At 38.0% G+C, this 15,749-nt stretch overlaps 1 protein-coding gene across 3 annotated transcripts in view; it reads right to left on the bottom strand.

The window, feature by feature from the left end:
* Positions 1–2,819: 2,819 nt before the first annotated feature.
* The window catches only part of zgc:172136 (uncharacterized protein LOC566376 homolog), a 30,419-nt gene continuing 17,489 nt past the window's right edge, over positions 2,820–15,749 (bottom strand). The window contains exons 5-14 of one of the 3 annotated variants that reach the window (XM_062057658.1): positions 15,634–15,710; positions 15,309–15,504; positions 12,824–12,979; positions 12,654–12,719; positions 8,407–8,475; positions 8,153–8,327; positions 5,828–6,106; positions 5,536–5,658; positions 5,411–5,460; positions 2,820–4,575 (exon numbers count right to left, since the gene is read on the bottom strand). In XM_062057658.1, the coding sequence (XP_061913642.1) occupies positions 4,291–4,575; positions 5,411–5,460; positions 5,536–5,658; positions 5,828–6,106; positions 8,153–8,327; positions 8,407–8,475; positions 12,654–12,719; positions 12,824–12,979; positions 15,309–15,504; positions 15,634–15,710 (1,476 nt within the window). In that variant the 3' untranslated portion in view covers positions 2,820–4,290. The remainder of the gene's footprint in view (positions 4,576–5,410; positions 5,461–5,535; positions 5,659–5,827; positions 6,107–8,152; positions 8,328–8,406; positions 8,476–12,653; positions 12,720–12,823; positions 12,980–15,308; positions 15,505–15,633; positions 15,711–15,749) is intronic. The other 2 variants (XM_062057659.1, XM_062057660.1) reach the window with 2 other exon arrangements.

Here is a 15,749-nt window from a genome sequence, read left to right as displayed (position 1 = left end):
TGGAATCTGAAGAAATCGATTATTGTTTTTTTTTTGTACAGGCGCGAAACAGGACAGTCGCGTGCCGGTTAAGGACCCCCGGCAACTTTGTAATTTTATTGGACGCAGCCCCGGAAGTATATGGGGGGGGGGGGGGGGGGGGGGTTGTAGGGGGAAGAATTTGGCGTGACAATACAAAAAAATTTTTTATATATATATATATATATATATATATATATATATGTATTATTTTTGTAAATCTGTCCTTCCTAATCTATTTCATACCGCTTGTTACTCTCGGTGTCTGCTAGCCGCTCAGGCAAATCATATTGTCTAAAAATGCATTTTACCATCGACAATGTGACATCATCGCACTCGGAATATATATATATATATATATATATATATATATATATATATATATATATATATATATATATATATATATATATATATGAATGCTGTGAATCTTTGGGTGTCCCACGATTCGATTCGATATCGATTCTTGGGGTCTCGATTCGATTCAAAATCGATTTTTTTTTTTCAATTCAACACGATTTTCGATTCAAAAACGATATTTTCCCGATTCAAAACGATTCTCTATTCATTCAATACATAGGATTTCAGCAGGATCTACCCCAGTCTGCTGACATGCAAGCAGACTAGTAGATTTTTGTAAAAAGCTTTTATAATTGTAAAGGACAATGTTTTATCAACTGATTGCAATAATGTAAATTAGTTTTAACTATTAAATGAACCAAAAATATGACTTATTTTATTTTTGTGAAAATATTGGACACAGTGTGTTGTCAAGCTTATGAGATGCGATGCAAGTGTAAGCCACTGTGACACTATTGTTCTTTTTTTTGTTTTGTTTATAAATGTCTAATGATAATGTCAATGAGGGATTTTTAATCACTGCTAAGTTGAAATTGTAACTAATATTGATATTGTTGTTGATAATATTAATTTTTGTTTCACTACTTTTGGTTTGTTCTGTGTCGTGTTTGTGTCTCCTCTCAATTGCTCTGTTTATTGCAGTTCTGAGTGTTGCTGGGTCGGGTTTGGTTTTGGAATTGGATTGCATTGTTATGGTATTGCTGTGTATTGTTTTGTTGGATTGAGTAATTAAAAAAATCAACAACAAAAAAAAAAAAAAATTTAAAAAAAATGAGAATCGATTCGAATTGATTTTTTCCCACACCCCTAATATAAATATATATATATATATATATATATATATATATATATATATATATATATATATATATATATATATATGTATACTGTATATATATATATGCATATATATATGTATATATATATGCACATGCAAAAGTGCAATATATTTATCTGTACAGTAATCTATTTATTTATATCTGCACCTTATTGCTCTTTTATCCTGCACTACCATGAGCTAATGCAACAAAATTTCGTTCTTATCTGTACTGTAAAGTTCAAATTTGAATGACAATAAAAAGGAAGTCTAAGTCTAAGTCTAAGTCTAATACATAGCCCGGCCCCCGGCCAAATTTTTTTAACCCAATGCGGCCCCCGAGTCAAAAAGTTTGGGGACCCCCGACGTTGAGTATGTATAGAAGAAAAATGCCTTTAAAAAGATGACAGTTAAAAGCAAAACATACTTATACTTGCAGCTTTTGTATAATATTATTAGCCTACCAAATGAAGTGTCTGATAAGTGTTAGTGTCTCTATGTTAGGGTCTTTAACATTTTCCAGGCCAAGGATCCCCAAACTGACAAAGAGAAGGAGTGAGGACCCCGCTACTTATAAAACTTGTTTAAAATGATGACTGTTTTTTTTACATTAACCTGGTCCTGTAGGTATCTTGTTATTGTACAATACTAATAATATTCTAATCATACCAGTATTATACCGCTAATAGCTAGCTGGCAACTAGCACTCTAATCGCTAGCTGGCAACTGGTGCGCTAATCGCTACCTGACAACTGACACGCTAATCACTGGCTGACAACTGGCGCATTAATAAATAACTGACAAGTAGCGTGTTAATCGCTGGCTGGCAACTAAAGTGGCAAATGCAAGCTGACATTACTAAAGCGGCAAATGCAAGCTGACAACTAGGACATTCATTGCTAGCTAACAACAAGAAAACTCACTGCTCGCTGTCATCCAACACGGAAAAACATGCTTAACACCAACAGGCAACCAGAACGCTTATCACTAACTGACAACTAACACGCTGGCAATTAGAGCGCTAATCTCAATCTGACAACTAAAGGATAATCGTTAGTTGGCAACTAGAGCACTAATTATTAGCTGGCAACTAGAAATGCTAACATGAATGAATAATGTAATTGTTGATTTATATCTCTTCAAAAAAACTACCAAAAATTCCACAGCCCCCCCCTGAATTACAGCTTTGGACCCCCCGGGGGTCACAGACCCCCTGTTAAAGACCTATGCTCAATGTTATGCATATAATTAATAACAATCATCTAAAACAGGGGTGTCAAACGTACGGCCCGAGGGCCGGATCAGGTTTTATCTGGCCCGCGGGATGAGTTTGCTATGTATAAAAATGAGCCGAAATTTTTGAATGAAAGAAACTGCTGTTCTAAATGTGTCCACTAGATGTCGCAATAGCAATGCTTTCTTTCTTTGTAGATGATGCTACATATGTAAAAAAACAAGACACATGTTAGTGCACCGGTCGAGGAAAATGAGCAAACTACATAAATAACATCCTGTAATTTGATTTGGATATTTTTTTTATCTTGACAGATTGAAAATGAACACCAATGAGTTGACTGATGAACATTATCACATAATTTATTCAGAAAGTATAAATAACAAATAAAGATAGAATACTATTAACCGCAACATGTAAGTGTAAAAAAACCCCAACAACATTATGATTTGTACATTTTTAGAATGTGCTTGTTCTATTTTTAAACAAAGAAAACAATCTACAGTTGTCTTTATTTTTAAGTTATCGTACCGTGATTTTACCAGACCGGCCCACTTGGGAGTAGATTTTTCTCCATGTGGCCCCCCATCTAAAATGAGTTTGAAACCCCTGATCTAAAGACATCTGAGACTATTGGAGAAGACCTTGTTTGGAAAGTTCTCCTGGGGGTCCCATCTTCACAGACAGCCATAACATGACCAGAGCTGTCCAGAATTGGGGGAAAAAGAGCTATTTATGGGTGGGCTCCATGTAAGGTCAGCAGATCTTTGGTGGGGACAATAATAAAAGAGTAATGTGTCCAGTATGAATATAAAAAACATGAAAGAGGTACCCACAGTCTGCTATTATACGATTGAGGCACATTCTGTGCATACCACAGCTGACCTACAAAAAACTGAAATAAACAAAAAACATGTAAGGAAATATTAGTCACAGTTACTGTAACAAAAAAATAAAGTCCAATTCTGAACATTTATAATGTAGTCAAATTTATTCTCTATCTTAAAAAACAGTGTTTTAAAATAAAAAAATACATCCACGCTGGGAATAACCAGCGGGTTGTTCATACATTGTCAGAACTGAGTTAAGTGTTTAATCACTAACATTCCTTCCCAGTGAGCTCATGCTGCCTGCAGTTCTTTTGCATACTAATTAGAGTTTACAAAACAGTGAAAATATGTCCTGGGAACAAAAATAACTTGACAGAAAGGTTCTTTGTTTGGCGGTTACATAATATAAAAAAATACTGCAGATTCATTATAAACGTACAGAAATAGACCTTTGTAAAAGAACGCTGTTGTAATCATAAAAACAGTCGAAGAGTTTAAGCACGTAGAGACTTTGGATGAATGCTTCACGAGCTGTGAAGGAGTTCCGTTTTCCACACCAGTAGCTACATCTGCTGTGACAGAATAATAGTAAAAGCATGACCGAACACAATGTACAAAAAGAGAATGTAATATAACATGATTACAAAAAAATGAGGAGCGGCTACTGTATATTCTCAGCCAATAAAAAGTTCATCTTAAGTGTTCTGCTGGAGTAAAGTAATAGGTTAAATGGAAACGTATCAACAAAATTGAAACCTGTTTTGTCATCAATAGCAACCTCTCAAGAGATTGCATGCACACACACAAAAACACCACTCGCTTGATCGAAATACTTTTTGCACAGAGAAGCTGAAATATCATAAAATAGTGCAAGATGTATGTACAAAATATAGAACATCATCAATAAATACACCGTTTACAAAGAAATGTTGCTTAATGTGGTCTGTGTGACTTCATTTAGACAATTACAAGTTAGAAATGAGGTGTCCCGTCTGTGTCACCTTGGCCACATAAAAAAATGGCACAAATGTTCACAGAATAAACTCCAAGTACTGCTCGTCCGCCAACAGGTCCAGAGACAAGCAGTTGGTAGACCTGCGACCGTTGAAGGAAGGTTTGGCATGGCAGTGCAAAAAAGGGTAATAGTCATGATCCACCAGCGCCTTTGAGTTTGTGTCCGAGAGGCCGAAGGTGTAGCTGTGTGAAGAATCAGTGGACAGTGTGGTCCCCAAGGGTGCCTGAGGTGGGAACAAACGAACATCGTCAAGACTGTGGCTGTGCCGGTCCACACAAGCATGTGACCGAGCTTCCACCGTCTAAAACAAAAGGAAAAGTTGAAGAGAAAGATGAAGAAATGCGAGAGATGTGTCAGTCAGCATCTAACACACAGGTGTCAAACTCAAGGCCCGGGGGCCAAATCTGGCCCGCCACATTATTTTATGTGGCCCGCGAAAGCCTGCAAATAATATGCGTTAATAAAATGACTAATGTTTTCTTACTAAACATATTTGTTCTTTCCATTTTGTCATTAAAAATCATGTACTGCATGCAATTGCATATCTTTTAAGATGCAACATTATCAAAATTGAAATATTATATCATCATGTATTCCAAGAATATTTTCTGTTAAAATAAAGATAAATACTGTACTTAAATATCTGCTTGACTTATGATTTCAAAACAAATTATCAATCAAATTGTAGACCGTAAAATTGACAATAGATTTTACGGTTAAATTCCGCCGGCTGAGTTTTTTACCGGAAAATCAACTTTGTTACTGTTTTTTTTCCATATACAGTAAGACACTAAAACATTAAAAAACAAACAAAAAAAACATTAAAACAACATTTTACGGTAAAAACAGTGGTATTGTTTTTCCATTCCATTTCATTTATTACATTTTTTTATATGCTGTAAAAAACCCACTGCTTTTACTGTAAAATTCTGGTGACTGAGCTGCCAGTTTTTAAAGTAAAATTTAATTTTTTTTTTGCAGCTTATGTAAAAAAATATATTGTTAATGTATTACATATATATTCATATATTACTCATTGTTAAAAGTGGCCCTCCGAGGGCAACCATAACTGCGATGTGGTCCTCAATGAAAACGAGTTTGACACCCCTGATCTAACAGGATAATAAGGGACAAACCTGTTTAAGAACACTGCTGCCATCTTCATCTTCAGAGTATAATTTGCTCTCTGTAGAGAATGTTTAACAAAATGAGCAAAGTGAAGTGGAAGAAATAAACACAGTCAAATCCTGAATATTCACACCTGGTGATTGAGTTTCCGAGGAGAGTGTGCTATCCACAGACACAACCTTAAGAAGATCAGCCAGCTGGAACATCTCATCTGGATCATCAACTACAGCTTCCTGTCTGACATCGACCTTCATTTCTAGAAAACGATAGTGGGCTGTATCAAAATCCGGCGTGCCGAGCATATTTCACATTGGGTTTATTTTCAAAAGAGTCAAAGGAATGATGAGAATTTCCTGAGTGTGTATCCAGATCAAAAATCCCAAGGACAAATTCGAGCACTCTAAAGATCAATTTTAACTCCTCACCTTCCTCTTGCCACTCCTCATCCTCCGTCTGGGCTTTGCTGTCGAGGCCAGATGTGGACGAGCTGACTTGGCTGGCTGCGGAGCTGGAACACTTCTCCCCTCTCTGTTCTGCTTCCTCCTCCATGGAGGTCATCTCTGCAGAGATGCTGGGCTGGCAAGCGTCTGCTTCAATGCCCGAGCTGCTGGTGGAGATGCGGGACAACCCGGGGCTGCTCTCGCTGCCTGGTGGCTCTAAGTCCAGATCATCGCTGATGTAGGACTCTCTGTAACGCTTTTTCTCTGCAACACAGAACATATGTTTTTAATGTAAAGCTTAACTAATCTTTCGTTTTATAATTCTAGACTTTAGTTTTTTCTTCATTCAGCTGCTTGTATTTCTTTCGTTTTATCGATGTCATATTTCTTCTGTGATATGGATCCCTCTGGTTCTAAAATAAATGACTATATATGTATACTATACATTTTTGATTTGGCTTTTACCTGATATAAATTATTTTATTGAAGTCATTTGTATTTTACTTTTATCCTATTAGTTATGCAAGATTTTATTTAGTTCGATTTATTTATTTACTGTCTATTCATTTTATTTTTTCTAATAATCTATTAATTCATTAAAAAACCTGCTAAGTGGCCTTGTGGTTAGAGCAACGTTCCCTCTAAGGTGCACGCCTGCGCAATTGCGCACCGCTCACGCGTCCTCAGCGCACTGCAAATTAATGCCGCGCAGGAAATCAAAAATCCCATCTGAACTTTAAACAAAATAAACACATTACAATTTATTCTGTATGATTTTGCAATGCAACTCTGTGAGTGACAGGTGACAACAAGAGTGGCCCCAATGAATAAAACAATCTCTGTCAACACAGTTCAATTATCATCTGTCGAGACACTTTACGGACAGGAATTCCATCAATCACTTTATTGAGCAAAACTGTTTGTAACCACACCAAAAACATGAGTAAAAAAAACTTGTATCTATAAAAACTGGTAATTTTCTGCCATACAAACCAGGCTTATACCAACTTTGTCATTCGTCGTTTCAACAGAAGCCGCTCGCTAGCTCACCTGCACCAACACACGCACTCATGGCACTTAGCCAGTGCTGCGTTTATGGCCACAAAAAAAGTCAGAAAACCCCAATGCCACACATTGTGTAAATGCCAGGTTGTAACACTGACTCCACAATCAGATGTGTGCTTATTTTACTGCCATTTATTAAGAATGTTAATCTAAGGATATTATTCATGAAATATTGTCACTAGATCTCATAAATGCTAATAAAAAGATGTATTTTACAGACAGAAAGTTACAGGAACTAAATGTAATCTCTGAAAGGGGTAACATTTCTTTTAAAGGCAGGACCCGCAGCCAGACATACAATACTAGCATATAGGTCATGAAAAACATGTTTTTTTGTTATTGTCATTGTAAGGGGGCAAAATCACTTATATCAGAAAATTATTTTAATAAAACATTTAAATTGTTATGATGTCAGGTTTGGGACAGGTGTGACGCTGGTGTGGCCACAGTGTGCACGTCTGATGTTGCTCACATGTGCTCCACTGAATGCTCAGGGAGTTTGTGCGTTTGCTCACACACATGAAAAATGAGAGGGAACATTGGGTTAGAGTGTCCGCCCTGAGATCGGTAGGTTGTGAGTTCAAACCCTGGCCGAGTCATACCAAAGACTATAAAAATGGGACCCATTACCTCCTTGCTTGGCACTCAGCATCAAGGGTTGGAATTGGGGGCTAAATCACCAAAATGATTCCTGAGCGTGGCCACCGCTGCTGCTCACTGCTCCTCTCACCTCCCAGGGAGTGGAACAAGGGGATGGGTCAAACTCAGAGTAATTTACCACACCTCGTGTGTGTGTGTGACTATGAGTGGTACTTTAACTGTAATCTTCTTATGTCTAACTTGTATTTTATTCTTTATCTCTACTCATGGTTCTTACTATTTTACAAGTTTTATTATTTTTATTTTCCAACGTTCCTCAGATGAGCCATCTGCCTCAAAAGTTATCAGCCGTGCTTGTGGGGGCGCTTTTGTGTCAGCGTCCTAGTGGCCATTGTCTGATGACCTCCTGGTGCAAATGGCTCCTGTGATAGTGTTTACTCACTTGTCTCCTCTGTACTCAGCTATGCAATCATTTGTCCATATGGTTGCAAATGTGTGTGTGTTTGTGTTTGTGTACATTTGTGATAATGGGGGATATGGGTCACCGGGGTATTGTTGTTAACTCTTTAAAGCATTTTGCGTTGCATTTCTTTTATGTATGAAAAGCGCTTTATAAATAAAGTTTGATTGATTGATATTAGCTACCTTCGCCCTCTTCCAGCTGGCGAAGGTGTCTGAGAGCAGGCTGGAGGTTGAGGTAGAGGCGATGGCTGCGGCTCAAGTGCAGGAGTAGGTGACGAGAGCGGAACGACGACCCGGTGTAGTAAACGAGCTTCCTGGCTGATGGCAAGCCATCGGGCTGGATCTCAAATCGCTTTCCCTAATCAAGAACACAGTTCAGTCAGGACCAGTTCCAGTTGCTTAAAGACAGAACAGAAATAAGTGAGCAACCCAGTTACCAGGAAAGTCAGGCGCCCCACATTTGACCAGGGGAAGTCGTACAGCAGCTGTCGAATGTTGTTTGCCTCCTACCGACACACAACACAAACATTTTAAGACACGTTACACTTGCCAAGTGAGATTTTAGTTACATGATGATTCAAATCTACATTTAAAACACATCCTCATGGTCTACATAATACGTATTGAATATGCTTTCGTGTACATTGTGCTCCACAGTCACTTCTATGACCCCTTTTTGAAGTCTTTCTGCAATATGTTCAAATATGGAGGTGTTCCCAGATTGCAAATGAAACCACGCCCCACCTTCTCCAAAAGTATAATAAATTATCTTTTTAAAATAAAGCACTGTTTAAATATATATCTCGAAGTTGACGCCACTGTTTTTTCATGGTTAAAATAGGATTTATAAACATTATATAGGAGGGTTGCAATCACGTGACCTAGAGGCACGTAGGGGCACTTTTAGGTTTCAGGCGATGGTCGAGAGCAGGGGTCAGCAACCCGCAGCTCTTTAGTGCCGCAGTTGTGGCTCTCTGGAGCATTTTTAAAAAAGGATTGAAAATGGAAAAAGATGGGGGACAATTTTTGGTTTCAGTATGTTTTTAGTTTTAGGACAAACATGACACAAACCTTCCCACTTGTTAGAAAGCCCACTGTTTAATATGTTTGTGTGTACGGTATGTTTCACTGATGAGAGTATTTGGTAAACACCGTTTTGTCCCACTAATTTCAGCGGTTCTTGAACTCACCATAGTGTGGACTGTGACGCAACAGTTTGTATTCATGTAAAATCTTCCACTCCTCTGTCTCATTTTGTCCACCAAACATTTTATGCTGTGCCTGAATGCACAAAGGTGCACTTTGTTGATGTTATTGACTTGTTGGAGTGCTAATCAGGCAGATTTGGTCAGTGCACGATTGCAAGCTAATCAATGCTAACATGTTACTTAGGCTAGCTGTATGTACATATTGCATCATTATGCCTCATTTGGAGATATATTTGAGCTCATTTAATATCCTTTACTTTTATCCTCTTTGTATATAATTTAGTTTTGCATGTCTAATGACACATTTTCTGTATGTAATATTGGCTGCATTTCAGATTGTTGTCTGTGTGCCTTGTTGTTCCAGACCACAGCAAACATTACCTAGCTTGCCAAAGATTGTAATAAATCCACTAGAAGAAGACAGCCTGCCGTTTCCTTTAACTTGGACACACACATCTATACCTTTGGCCATTAAAAGCCAGTAATTTCCAGGAATGATCTCACCTTCTGAGTAGCCTCTGATTTACTAATGGTTTCTAATGTTGTAAAAATGTGTAGAATAAATGTTACATTTCAACAGTTCTGTCAACGAAGATTTGCTTCAGCCTGCAACACAAAGTCAAATTTGATAGTAGGCTATTATAGCTAATATAGACATGTGTTACGTCATGTGTTGCCTTCATGATAAGACTTAAATACAAATTTTAATTTTTTGCGGCTCCAGACAGATTAGTTTTTTGTACTTTTGGTCCAATATGGCTCTTTCAACTTGTTTGGATGCCTACCCCTGGTCTAGAGCCCCATTAGGCTGCTGTTTATTTACCTGAATCAGTGCAGATTTGGGCATATTTTGAAAGGTTTATAGGCAAATATAAAAGCGATCATGAAATAAATATTTAAAATGGAATGGAGGGAATTTTTACACTCTTACAAAAAATATATATATTTAAAGATTTAAACCAAGAGGGCATGCTTTCTACTACCTCACTTCATTGGACACTTATGGTATTTAGAGAAGAACATATTGGAGGCCCATCATGTCTTTACATCTGAGGGGTCCACAAATTAAACATTAATCGGGGAAAGACAAAGTTGGACTTAATCGTGCATCGGTAAGTAACGTATTTGATTGACATAACGAGTGCTGTGCTGCTTTGATTGTGACGCTAATGAAAAAAAGGATAAGTTTGTTTGCTGTTGATTTCCTGCTACAAATATTAGTCTCATCTACAATTCATCTCTGCAGTTGTTTTTATGATGTGAAGTTCATATTTTGTCTCATTATTCAGCTGTATATGTCCCTGTTGTTCAGTGATGTTTGCTAGCAATATCAAGATTCAGTACACGCTGTCGAGCCTACCAGAGATTTATTCATCAACAACAACAAGCATTTAGTTTTTGTAATACAAATAGACAATGAAAATACTGTGGATTGGACCAGCAATCACAATATTTATCACTAGGACTTTACGAGATGTTAGTTTATTCGCACAACCAGGTCTTCGTAGTTATATTTAGGCATATCAACCACAATTAATGCCATCTCTTGTTCTTTCTTTACGTTTAGTTCTTCTCTCAAAAACTACTAAAATAGTAGAGAATAAACTCGACTGCATCACAGAAAGTTTCTCAAACAAATCAAATGTTCAAACAAACGTTTTACAAAGTGATCGCTGCAGACACAAGCATGGTCCGATTGTGTTCCACAAGGTGATGAAAGAGATATTTTAGGAGCCATTTCCTTCGAAGCACTTCCGTTTTTTCCCCTGACGTTATCACCTTTATGAACCACTTCTTTTGGGACTCTGTAAAAGCTATTTCCTATCTCTCTATTTGAACGACTGGAACACCCAATAACAGAACAGCAATACGACATTTTCTGCTCAAACCGACCCTTACTCTCACTTGTTTTAAACCATCGTGTGAATTAAGCCTCGAAGAAGAAAAACGAATTTGACATCGTATGCAACCCACTTATAGATTCACCTTCATAACATTAGGTACACCTGTGTAGCGGCTCTGCGTTGTGTATTGATCTTCCCTCCCTGCCACCGCTACGAGCGAGCTGCAAACCCACGTCGCCCGATTGAGAGGTGAGTGTGCTAGCCACTAGGCTAAAAGCCAACGCTGCAGCCTGCACACTCTTGAGTGAGGTTGTCAGGGAGTGAGGTTTGCCAACGTACACTGGCACAGCCACTCTGGCTACACCTGCAAACGCTGGTGGATTCCGACTCTGCATAAAAAAGCTGCTTTTAGCAGCATTAATGTCACTGCCGGTCACACATCGGTGGTATGTGCATGCCAAGATGAGATGAAAATAATACTTTAGCCTACCTTTTTATGTGTCTTCTCATAGCCTGAAGCAGAGAGCTTAACTTAAGCACATCCGCCTTGCTGTGACGCCACAATGTAGCCAGTCACAAAACCTCAGGAACAGAGGCATCTAAAATTGCCTGCAAGTTCACGCCAAAATGCATGAAACTTAAGATTTGGCGCTTTGATATTGTTTTACACGAGTATTGAACTTTGTAATGACATTTAAAAGTCAGAAAAGACAATTTTCATCATAGGTCCCTTTAAGTTAACAAAATGTACACCTTCCTAGATCCACAACCTTAATCTCTAAAATCGGTCTCCCCTAGAGGGGGGGGGGTTACCCACATATGCGGTCCTCTCCAAGGTTTCTCATAGTCATTCCCATTGACGTCCCACTGGGGTGAGTTTTCCTTGCCCGTATGTGGGCTCTGTACCGAGGATGTCGTTGTGGCTTGTACAGCCCTTTGAGACACTTGTGATTTAGGGCTATATAAATAAACATTGATTGATTGATTGATTGATTGATTGAAAATAAAACAATGGCCATGTGTCTCTGCAGGCAGCCTCAAGTAACAAGTTGTTCAGGAAAACAGATTACAATGATAAAAAGGTCAGCATCTTTTAAATGAAACCAAGTCCATCAAAATTTAAGAAAGCCAAAAAAAATACACAAGTGACCTCATTAGCTAAAAAAGTATTGTAAAAATCAAATCTTTACTGACATTTTTTGGACTCTCTCCCCTATAAATTGTTTACATAATATTTTACAGCAAAATCCTGCTAAAAAACATAACCTCCTTTGCGCAGTTTAAATGATTGCTTAAAATGAGAGATTATGATGTTTTTCTGTAAAGGTAGAGACCACAGGTTTATTGTGGTCTCTCACAGCACATTGGACCTTTAATCAGCCAGACCCCGAAGCCCTAATCCCCCCAGATGGTCCATGATTGACACATCAAACAAGTGGTGAATTTGGCAGAGGCCTCCTATCTGCTGATGCACTGCTGCTGGCGGCAACCCAGCACATTCCTCACACGTCTGTTCAGGTTTTACCGGACAATGGATCAAGAGAGGGACTCTCTGAGTAAACGCAGATACTCTTGTTTTCTGAGTGTGACGTACACTTTGGGGATTACCAACACATTTGTACGTGCATTTACCTGATAAACCTGCATTCCTCTCAGGGTCAGGCCAAATATTGCTGTTCCCCTCTCTTCCTTCTTGTCCTGGACACATGAATGACGAGATGTCAGATCACAATGTGAGTCTGGCTAAGGCTTCATTTTAGCTGGTTAACAACAAATCCAAGGGTTTGCTATTGACTCGTGACCTTTTGTAGTCTGTAAAACGTGACAGGTACGTCCTCCAGTCGACAGGATTCCCTGATGAAGAGGAGGACGGCATCACGTGCCGACATGCCCCACAGGTCCTGGTGCACTTTGGGCCCATGGCAGAGGAGATACTCTAGTCCACGCTTGGCTATTATCTAAAAAGACAGAACCACATATTACTAAGCTTTTTGTTTTAATGTTTGGAATTGTAATTGTATTTTTGGCCAAAAATTACAACAATTAATAGTATAATCTAGATAAGCTTCGATCCCGAAGTAATTCCTACCTATAACCAGAAAAAGTACACCTATCTTAACATGTACATGACCAGTAATTATTAACATGTACATAATGACCAGTAATTAAATACTCTCACGATTATGGTTTGTGTTTGGCATACTTTCAAAGTTCATTTGTGTCTGTGACGGTGTGCTGGGAATGTTCCTTCTTCCACAGTCATTTTGAATCATTGAGACGTACTGATCTGTATATATAGGACTACAAATCCAATGAAATCATCAAATATTCTCGCAAATGAATAACGGTTATTGACAATTTCAGACTAAATATAACAGCTTGTTTAATTTAAAGCAGGGGCGTCCAAAGTGCAGGCCGTGGCTAATTTTTTGTTTACCATGAAACATTCTATAGATAGACAAAATAAACACGACTAGAACATTAAACAAAAAAAAAGGAAAGCAACAGAACCATTCAGAATCCCTGCAACCAACCAAAATGGAGGACGACCTGTATACCACAGGTGTCAAACTCGAGGCCCAGGTGGCCAGATATGACATCTTTTAATGTGCCTCGCAAAAGCCTGGAAGTAATGTGTACTTCCCCTTTCTTAGTAAATGTATTCCATTTTGACAGAAAAAAATTATGTAATGCATGGAATTGCATATGTTTTAAACTTTAATATTTTCTGCTCACACAATAAATATTATAATATCATTCGAGGTGGCAATCTTTAGGCACTTAACGATTTGATCTGATTCCGACTCTTGGGGTGACGATTCAATTCAGAATCGATTCTTGATTCAACACGATTCTCGATTCAAACTGATTCTTGCAATGTAATATTTGGTATGATTATTCCCATATAATAAAACCTTTTCAAAACAAGTTTTAGGTCTCAAAACTCCCTTTGGTGGCTGACGAATGACTTATATGCGCAGTGAATAAAAATGGAGAGGACATAAAAATGTCATTTTAAAATAAAAAAATAAGTGATTGTTACCAAAAAAAAATTATTATTTAAAAAAAAAAATCCATCCATCCATCCATTTTCTACCGCTTGTCCCTTTCGGAGTCGCGGGTGGTGCTGGAGTCTATCTCGATTTTTGAAAATTAATAATCAGTTTAAAATCAAAATAAATAAGAATTATGAATCGTTTTTTTTTATACCGTATTACAATTTGTTTGTAAAAATTTTAATATATCCTTAAATATCTGCTTGTCAACTTGACTTAAAATTTCATAGCAAGTTGTCCATTAATTTCTATGTACAGAAATCATATAATCTAATGCATAGGCAATTGTGAAATAACATACAGTAATGAGGCGATTATATATTTGTATTCATATACAGACAGGCCAAAAGTTTGGACACATCTTCCCATTCAATGTGTGTTCTTTATTTTCATGCCTATTGACATTGTAGTTCATTGTTCATTCATAGTTCATCAAAACTATGAATGAACACATGTGGAGTTATGTACTTAACAAAAAGGTGAAATAACTGAAAACATGTTTTATATTTTAGTTTCTTCAAAATAGTCACCTTTTGCTCTGATTACTGCTTTGCACACTCTTGGCAAACGGTTTTCACTTCACAGGTGTCATAGTTTTGATGCCTTCAGTAACAATCTACAAGGTAAATATTCATGAAAATAAAGAAAACGCATTAAAATGAGAATACAGAAAAACAGGCCAAACAACTTTTGGCTGTATATTCACTGTTCCAAGTGGCCTTCTGAAGGCAGCCATAACTGCAATGTGGACCTCAATAAAAACAAGTTTGACACCCCTGCTGTATTTGATTATTTTTGTGCATCCTGTCATAATAAATGTGTACAAATTTCTTGCCATATATGATTAGTTAAGCCTTCAGAAAGGTTTTAGTTGGCGGAATATTAATATTATTAGTAAAGAATCATAACAAGAAAACAATAAATATCTCAAGGGGCTTAGATTAGATATTACACTAATTTGCTCTGTTACTTATCACACAAAGACAGGCATAGATGTGGATGTTTTGTTCAGATAGTTTAGCATGTATTGATTGACCTACCATGTAGTGGTTTTAGGATCTTAAATGTAAAAGATCTATCAAAGTAGATTATTCTATTTTTCTGTATGCTGCGGCACTTGCTGTAAAAAGTTAGGACACGTCTGCTTTAAGGTAAACTGCATGTTGCTAAAAAGCTGCATTTACCAGTTAACAAAACTTTGAGCTTGTTTTAAATAAAACCTATCACCTACCCATGGGGGAAAGTACTCCTTTGGCTCGAAGTAAGGGGCGCTCTCTTCCCCCTCCTTGGGCAGCTGGTGGTCACCGAGGTCCGCCTGCATTGCGTAACCCGCCAGCTGGAAGTACACCTCCTCCTGCTGACGACATTCGGAGCGCAGCACCCGCTCGCACAGGTCAGAGTAGTACAGATGGCGTGCCTTGCGTTCACTGGTACCGAGCGGAAAGAAATGAAAACAGTAGGGTTGAACATGGTGTCAGTGAGGAGGACGAAGACGGATGGTGTGGAGCAGGAAAAAACATGCGATAGAAAGCTTGTCAACACAAGAGGGTACATACCTAATAAGTCTGCCGTTCTCGACGTAGTACTGCACTTTGAGGCAGAGCACCAGGGGCAAGGGTCTTTTCTCTAAACCCTGTGGGGGGAATAGATATTTTTACATTTGAACTTCTCA

This window comes from Entelurus aequoreus, linkage group LG09 (genome assembly GCF_033978785.1).
Source record: "Entelurus aequoreus isolate RoL-2023_Sb linkage group LG09, RoL_Eaeq_v1.1, whole genome shotgun sequence".
Lineage (NCBI taxonomy): Eukaryota > Metazoa > Chordata > Actinopteri > Syngnathiformes > Syngnathidae > Entelurus > Entelurus aequoreus.
The sequence above is the reverse complement of the archived record's forward strand: the minus strand, read 5'-3'. Positions and strand labels throughout refer to the sequence as shown.